Source organism: Anser cygnoides, chromosome 2 (assembly GCF_040182565.1).
Source record: "Anser cygnoides isolate HZ-2024a breed goose chromosome 2, Taihu_goose_T2T_genome, whole genome shotgun sequence".
NCBI classification, from domain to species: Eukaryota; Metazoa; Chordata; class Aves; order Anseriformes; family Anatidae; genus Anser; species Anser cygnoides.
The window spans coordinates 162,587,951-162,596,601 of NC_089874.1; the positions used below are offsets into that span (position 1 = coordinate 162,587,951).

General features: G+C 55.9%; 1 protein-coding gene across 1 annotated transcript; it reads right to left on the minus strand.

Moving 5' to 3' along the window:
• Positions 1 to 3,474: 3,474 nt before the first annotated feature.
• LOC136789818 (feather beta keratin-like) lies at positions 3,475 to 4,118 on the minus strand. Its single transcript, XM_066990825.1, has one exon. The coding sequence runs from the start codon at positions 4,075 to 4,077 to the stop codon at positions 3,757 to 3,759; it is 321 nt and encodes a 106-aa protein (XP_066846926.1). The 5' UTR covers positions 4,078 to 4,118; the 3' UTR covers positions 3,475 to 3,756.
• Between the last annotated feature and the right edge of the window lie 4,533 nt (positions 4,119 to 8,651).

Sequence of the window (8,651 nt, forward strand, 5' to 3'; positions counted from 1 at the left end):
GGGTGGGAGAAGGGAGGCTGCGTGCTTTCTTCTTGCGGCAGCTTGGCGGGTGGTAGTTTGATTAGGCGGAGGAGAGCTGTCTACGACAGCAGGACGTTGTCCTTTCAGGCCCTGTTGAGAGCTTGCAAGCCCTGAGCTGAGGGGGAGTGGTTTGGCAGGGAGACTTAGGCAGAGCTTTTGGGGTCTTATTCAGCACTGAGCGCCCAAGGGTGAGGCCCTTTCCCTGCCTAGGCTTTGATGGTCAGATGCAGGGTTTGGTCACTGCAGCAGGGAGTTGGAGGCATGCATGGTACTTGGGGCAGCAGTCGTGAGCCCCTCCTGGCTGGGTGGTCCCGGGCATGGCTGACGAGTGGCAAGGCCTGTCCCCGTTGGGCTGAGGTGGTTTTGGCTTGCTGCTGAGGTGAGTAGCGCTTGTTGCTGAGGAAGATGAATCAAGGTAGGAAGGGGGGCTGTGCAACTGGGTGTGCCTTGTTCCGTGAGGCCTGCTGGGTTGCAGCCACAAATGCTGAGGGAGCTGTGTGGTGTCCTTGCGAGGCCACTACTAATTATCTTTGAAAGGTCCTGGTGAGTGGGAGAGGCTCCTGAAGACTGGAAGAGACTCGCCGGCTCCTGTGTTCAAGAAGGTGAAGAAGGAAGGGGTGGGAAACCAGAGGCTGGTTGGCCTGACATCAGTCGCTGGGAAGGTTCTAAAGGAAATCCTCCCGGAAAGCGCTGTCGAGCAGACGAAGAACCAGAATGTGATGGGGAGTAGTCAGCACGGATTTAGAGAGGGAAAGTCACGCGTGAGCCTCCTGAGCGTCTTCTAAATTGAGGTGACCAGCTTGGTGGATGAGGGGAGAGCAGTGGCTGCTGCTCAACTTTAGTAAAGCCTTTAGTAAGGGCTTTCTTTGACACTTGCTCCCGTGACAAGCTCCTAGAGAAGCGGACAAAGTATGGGTTAGATAAAGGGACAGTGAGGTGGGCTGAGAAGTGGCTGATTGCTTGGGTGCAGAGGCTTGTGCTAAGTGGCACAGAGCGGTGTTGGAGGCAAGGCCCTAGCGGTGTAGGCTAGGGCTTGGCAGTGAGGCCACCAATGTTCAATATCGCAGAATCCCAGAATGAGACAACTGAAGGTGTTGGAAGGGACCTCGAAAGATCATCAGGTCCAACCCCCCTGCCAAAGCAGGTTCCTTAGAGCAGGCTGCCCAGGTAGGCATCCAGACGGGCCTTGAATATCTCCAGAGAAGGAGAGCGCACAACCTCCCTGGGCAGCTCCGTCACCCTCACTGTGAAGAAGTTCTTTCTCATGTTGGTGCGGAACTTCCTGTGCTCTATCTTGTGGCCATCATATCCTCATTAGTGAGGTGGGTGATGGGACGGAGTGACCCCGCAGGAATTCTGCAGATGACCCGAGACGGGGAGGAGCGTCTGATGCACGTGATGAACGTGGCACCATTCAGAATGATGTGCAGAGGCTGGAGAACTGGGCAGAGACCAACATCATGAAGTTGCCGAAGGGGCAAAGCAAATTCCTGCCTCTGGGGAGGACTAACGCCGGGGAGCAGGACATGGTGTTGTCCGACAGAGTGGCAGGCAGCTTTGCCAAGCAGGACCTTGTGTTGCTGTTGGAGAGCAAGCTGACGATGAGTCAGCAATGCAGCCTTGCGGCAAAAGAGGCCACCAGGCTCCAGGAGGGCATGGGGAAGAGCGTTGCCAGCACGATGAGAAAGGCGCTCCGTCATCTCTCTTCATCGCCGGTGAGGCCCCTTGTGGAGTCCTTTGTCCAGTTTGAGGCGTCCCAGTGGAAGATGGAAGCGGACATGCTGGAGCAATTCCAGTGCAGGGCTACCAAGATGCTGAAGGGCCTGGAGCCTCTTCAATATGAGGAGAAGGTGAGAGAGCTGGGCGTTTTCAACCCGCAGAGAAGGCTGCTCAGGCTGAATCTCCTCCTTGTTCTAAATCCCGGATGGGCGGGAATGAAGACAAGGGAACCAGACTATTTTCAGTTACTGCCTGCTGCCAGGACAAAGGTGAGTGGACGCCACAGAGAAGAGATGCAATTGTCTTGGAAGAGAAGGAAAGCCTTTTCCCCTGTGAGGGTGGTCAAGCAGTGGACCTCAAGCAGAGGTTTTGGATTTCCATGCTTGGAGATCTGAGAAACCCAACTGCACATGGTCCTGGACAGCCTGCTGTAGCTGACTCTGCTTGAGCAGGGTGCTTGCAGCACATGGTCTCCAGAGGTTACTTCCAAACTGAAAGGACTCTGTGACTGCATCTGTTGTCAATGCGGGAGAATGCTGCTGGGTGAGAAAGCAGTCGAGTGTGTGCTGCTGACACGGAGAGATTGTTTCAGAGGGCATGTGCAGAAGAGCCTTAGCGTGGCCAAGCCTTTGTTTGGTCAAGTGTAGGTCTTGCGTGACGTGCTGGAAGGTGTGGTGGCCCTTTTCGACGTGCCCCGATGACCTCTCGAGTTTTGCCTTTGTACTGAGGGAAGTGGGAAGGGCGCTGGGAAAGAAGGGAAGAGGAGGAGCGTCAGGCTGGCATGCTTGAGAACTTTATTGAGGAAAGCGCATGGAAAGGAAGGAGCAGCAAGTGGCACATCCCTGGGGGGTCTTGGATGCACGTAGGGTGACCAACAACGTCATCGTTGTGCACGGTAAATTTTCTCGGAGCACAGAAATCTTCCAGCCCTGTGATGGGAGCAGCAGAGCGGGAGTCGATCCCTGGTGGCGTTTGGCTTGTGAGCACGTCATAGCGCCAGAGAGAACCAGACATACGAGACAGTGCAAGTCAGGGAAAGAAGTGGGAGAATGGTAGAATGTAAGTCGGCCATGTTTCCAAACATCACGGAATAGCCCACTTCCTTGCTTCTCTGGTTTATGCCTTGAGAGAAATAGCCATGGTTGTGGAGCTGAAGACCCAGTGGGTCAGCGATGGCACAAAGGTGCATCCTCAATCCACGAGGAGTCTCGCACCATATGTGTGGTGTCCGTGTGACGGACAACCCTGTTAAATCATACTGGCCTCGCTAGAGGCCCCAGAGGGACACCACTCCTCCCTGGTCTCCACTTGAGCAAAGAGCTGTTGACCGCAGGTCTTGGTATGTGACCATGCAGGCAATTCATTGTGTGCTGAGTGACCCATCATGTCTTTCCATTTTAGTGACAAGGAGCTATGTAAGAGGGTTGTCCAAACGCTTCTTGAACACCACCAGGCATGGGCCCTGATGGCCACTTGAGCCCTGCTTTTTGTTCTTTTTGTCGGGTGAAGTTGGAAGAGCGTTGGGAGAAGAAAGGAAGAGGAGGCATCTGAGGATGTGGGATGCAGGCGGATTTTATTGAGGAAAACATGAAAAAGAGGGAGCGTCAAGTGGAAGGTGCACATTCGGAGGTGCCTGGAGGGCGACCACCAGCCTATGTCCCTTGCGTAGAGCAGATTTTCCCAGAGCCCCAAGGTCTCGCTACCGTGTGGTGGGAGCAGCCCCAGAAGGTCTCTGGAGGGATTGTGCTAGTGAGCAAGGCATTGCAGCAGAGAGTAGCAGCCGTAGAAGGTGGTGCTATGGAAAGGAGAAAGAGGAAGAAAGAAGGAGGTATGTTGGCCATGTGTCCTGACAGCATGGGCTGGCCCCTTCCTTGCTTGCTTGCTTTGTTGTGCCATGGAATGATGAGCCGCGGCTGGCGAGCCTGCATGCCATGAACAGCGCAGAGGTGCGTCCTCAGTGCGAGAGCTGTGTTGCACGGTGTTGGAGGCTTCTGTCAGGGGTGTTGGCGTGGGTCCTTAGCAGGGGTAGCAGGCTCTTCCGCCGTTGATGCAGCCCAGGCCTCCAAAGCCAAAGCCTCCAAGGCCAAAGCCTCCGAATCCCCCGGAGGAGATGGGCACTCCCTGGGCGCTGAGGTTGCTGCCCACGGCAGCTGATGCGGAGGATCCAACGGCGGTGTTCTGGGGGAAGGAGCTGAGGATGGGTCCTGGCAGGGTGACCAGCACGGCAGGAGGCTGGATGACGACGCGGGAATCCTCGCACTGCCTGACACAGGGCTCGTTGCAGCTGTTAGCCAGCGGGGTGGGTCCGCAGGGGCGGCAGATGTCGTAGCAGGACATGTCTGTGGTGCGGAGGGTCCCTGGAAGAGAGGGTGTTGGGAAGGTGGAGGGTGTTGGGAACGCGGAGGGTGTTGGGGGCGTGAGGAGTGGTGCTGGGGGAGGCCAAGAGTGTGGGGAGGCCTGGGGTTGTGGGGAGCATGGCGGTGGGGAGGGAGAAGGGCTGCTGAGGCTAAGGGGGAAAGGGCGTGTGGAGAGATAGGCCTGGTGGGGCGGACGAAGGAAGGGAGCGGGGTTCAGGCTCACCTCGTTGGGTGCAGGGGAGAAGACGTCGGGAGGATTGTGTGAGGGTGCGAGTCGCAGGGCCGGCTTTTATGCTGGTCCGTGAGTGCCCGCGGGGCGAGAGAGCCTTTGCGCATGACAGCATTTGGCGTGAGCTGCTCTTACATGCTAAAGCCTGGCAAGTAATGAGGTGGGGCGTGTTGTCCTTCCCACAACGCTCTCGTGTTCTTTTCTCCTGTTGAGGATGTGTCTCTGCGGCCTTGGCGGCAGCTTTTAAGCGAGAGCGGCTCTTTGGATGGATTTGCATGGAGAGTGCGTTTGAGGACAGTCGGCAGACGCGGCCAAAGCATGAGAGAGGTGGGGTGTCACGAAGTGAGGTCATGGCGTGTCACTCGTGCGGTGCGGTTTGCGGCTTCATTGTTGTGAGGAGGGGGCCCTATTTGGTGGCGTCGCCATAATGCAGGCTGGTGTGGGCTTCCCAGATGTGCTGGGCGCGAGGCGCTGGCACTGGCATTGCACTCGCTCCCTCCCTGCCTTCGTGCCCATTCCCTACGCCTGTGTTTATTCCTCGTCTTTCCCATTGGTTTGCCGCATCGGTCGGTGGCTTGGTGGTGTTTGTGCTTGGAAGGTCCTGGGTGGGAGAAGGGAGGCTGCGTGCTTTCTTCTTGCGGCAGCTTGGCGGGTGGTAGTTTGATTAGGCGGAGGAGAGCTGTCTACGACAGCAGGACGTTGTCCTTTCAGGCCCTGTTGAGAGCTTGCAAGCCCTGAGCTGAGGGGGAGTGGTTTGGCAGGGAGAGTTAGGCAGAGCTTTTGGGGTCTTATTCAGCACTGAGCGCCCAAGGGTGAGGCCCTTTCCCTGCCTAGGCTTTGATGGTCAGATGCAGGGTTTGGTCACTGCAGCAGGGAGTTGGAGGCATGCATGGTACTTGGGGCAGCAGTCGTGAGCCCCTCCTGGCTGGGTGGTCCCGGGCATGGCTGACGAGTGGCAAGGCCTGTCCCCGTTGGGCTGAGGTGGTTTTGGCTTGCTGCTGAGGTGAGTAGCGCTTGTTGCTGAGGAAGATGAATCGAGGTAGGAAGGGGGGCTGTGCAACTGGGTGTGCCTTGTTCCGTGAGGCCTGCTGGGTTGCAGCCACAAATGCTGAGGGAGCTGTGTGGTGTCCTTGCGAGGCCACTACTAATTATCTTTGAAAGGTCCTGGTGAGTGGGAGAGGCTCCTGAAGACTGGAAGAGACTCGCCGGCTCCTGTGTTCAAGAAGGTGAAGAAGGAAGGGGTGGGAAACCAGAGGCTGGTTGGCCTGACATCAGTCGCTGGGAAGGTTCTAAAGGAAATCCTCCCGGAAAGCGCTGTCGAGCAGACGAAGAACCAGAATGTGATGGGGAGTAGTCAGCACGGATTTAGAGAGGGAAAGTCACGCGTGAGCCTCCTGAGCGTCTTCTAAATTGAGGTGACCAGCTTGGTGGATGAGGGGAGAGCAGTGGCTGCTGCTCAACTTTAGTAAAGCCTTTAGTAAGGGCTTTCTTTGACACTTGCTCCCGTGACAAGCTCCTAGAGAAGCGGACAAAGTATGGGTTAGATAAAGGGACAGTGAGGTGGGCTGAGAAGTGGCTGATTGCTTGGGTGCAGAGGCTTGTGCTAAGTGGCACAGAGCGGTGTTGGAGGCAAGGCCCTAGCGGTGTAGGCTAGGGCTTGGCAGTGAGGCCACCAATGTTCAATATCGCAGAATCCCAGAATGAGACAACTGAAGGTGTTGGAAGGGACCTCGAAAGATCATCAGGTCCAACCCCCCTGCCAAAGCAGGTTCCTTAGAGCAGGCTGCCCAGGTAGGCATCCAGACGGGCCTTGAATATCTCCAGAGAAGGAGAGCGCACAACCTCCCTGGGCAGCTCCGTCACCCTCACTGTGAAGAAGTTCTTTCTCATGTTGGTGCGGAACTTCCTGTGCTCTATCTTGTGGCCATCATATCCTCATTAGTGAGGTGGGTGATGGGACGGAGTGACCCCGCAGGAATTCTGCAGATGACCCGAGACGGGGAGGAGCGTCTGATGCACGTGATGAACGTGGCACCATTCAGAATGATGTGCAGAGGCTGGAGAACTGGGCAGAGACCAACATCATGAAGTTGCCGAAGGGGCAAAGCAAATTCCTGCCTCTGGGGAGGACTAACGCCGGGGAACAGGACATGGTGTTGTCCGACAGAGTGGCAGGCAGCTTTGCCAAGCAGGACCTTGTGTTGCTGTTGGAGAGCAAGCTGACGATGAGTCAGCAATGCAGCCTTGCGGCAAAAGAGGCCACCAGGCTCCAGGAGGGCATGGGGAAGAGCGTTGCCAGCACGATGAGAAAGGCGCTCCGTCATCTCTCTTCATCGCCGGTGAGGCCCCTTGTGGAGTCCTCTGTCCAGTTTGAGGCGTCCCAGTGGAAGATGGAAGCGGACATGCTGGAGCAATTCCAGTGCAGGGCTACCAAGATGCTGAAGGGCCTGGAGCCTCTTCAATATGAGGAGAAGGTGAGAGAGCTGGGCGTTTTCAACCCGCAGAGAAGGCTGCTCAGGCTGAATCTCCTCCTTGTTCTAAATCCCGGATGGGCGGGAATGAAGACAAGGGAACCAGACTATTTTCAGTTACTGCCTGCTGCCAGGACAAAGGTGAGTGGACGCCACAGAGAAGAGATGCAATTGTCTTGGAAGAGAAGGAAAGCCTTTTCCCCTGTGAGGGTGGTCAAGCAGTGGACCTCAAGCAGAGGTTTTGGATTTCCATGCTTGGAGATCTGAGAAGCCCAACTGCACATGGTCCTGGACAGCCTGCTGTAGCTGACTCTGCTTGAGCAGGGTGCTTGCAGCACATGGTCTCCAGAGGTTACTTCCAAACTGAAAGGATTCTGTGACTGCATCTGTTGTCAATGCGGGAGAATGCTGCTGGGTGAGAAAGCAGTCGAGTGTGTGCTGCTGACACGGAGAGATTGTTTCAGAGGGCATGTGCAGAAGAGCCTTAGCGTGGCCAAGCCTTTGTTTGGTCAAGTGTAGGTCTCGCGTGACGTGCTGGAAGGCGTGGTGGCCCTTTTCGACGTGCCCCGATGACCTCTCGAGTTTTGCCTTTGTACTGAGGGAAGTGGGAAAGGCGCTGGGAGAAGAAGGGAAGAGGAGGAGCGTCAGGCTGGCATGCTTGAGAACTTTATTGAGGAAAGCGCATGGAAATGAAGGAGCAGCAAGTGGCACATCCCCGGGGGTCTTGGATGCACGTAGGGTGACCAACAACGTCATCGTTGTGCGCGGTAAATTTTCTCGGAGCACGGAAATCTTCCAGCCCTGTGATGGGAGCAGCAGGGAGGGAGTTGATCCCTGGTGGCGTTTGGCTTGTGAGCACGTCATAGTAGCAGAGAGAACCAGACATACGAGACAGTGCAAGTCAAGGAAAGAAATGGGAGAACGGTAGAATGTAAGTCGGCCATGTTTCCAAACATCACGGAATAGCCCACTTCCTTGCTTCTCTGGTTCATGCCTTGAGAGAAATAGCCGTGGTTGTGGAGCTGAAGACGCAGTGGGTCAGCGATGGCACAAAGGTGTATCCTCAATCCACGAGGAGTCTCGCACCATATGTGTGGTGTCCGTGTGACGGACAACTCTGTTAAATCATCCTGGCCTCACTAGAGGCCCCAGAGGGACACCACTCCTCCCTGGTCTCCACGTGAGCACCGAGCTGTTGACCGCAACTCTTGGTATGTGACCATGCAGGCAATTCATTGTGTGCTGAGTGGCCCATCATGTCTTTCCATTTTAGTGACAAGGATCTATGTAAGAGGGTTGTCCAAACGCTTCTTGAACACCACCAGGCATGGGCCCTGATGGCCACTTGAGCCCTGCTTTTTGTTCTTTTTGTCGGGTGAAGCTGGAAGAGCGTTGGGAGAAGAAAGGAAGAGGAGGCATCTGAGGATGTGGGATGCAGGCGGATTTTATTGAGGAAAACATGAAAAAGAGGGAGCGTCAAGTGGAAGGTGCACATTCGGAGGTGCCTGGAGGGCGACCACCAGCCTATGTCCCTTGCGTAGAGCAGATTTTCCCAGAGCCCCAAGGTCTTGCTACCGTGTGGTGGGAGCAGCCCCAGAAGGTCTCTGGAGAGATTGTGCTAGTGAGCAAGGCATTGCAGCAGAGAGTAGCAGCCGTAGAAGGTGGTGCTATGGAAAGGAGAAAGAGGAAGAAAGAAGGAGGTATGTTGGCCATGTGTCCTGACAGCATGGGCTGGCCCCTTCCTTGCTTGCTTGCTTTGTTGTGCCATGGAATGATGAGCCGCGGCTGGCGAGCCCGCATGCCATGAAGAGCGCAGAGGTGCGTCCTCAGTGCGAGAGCTGTGTTGCCCGGTGT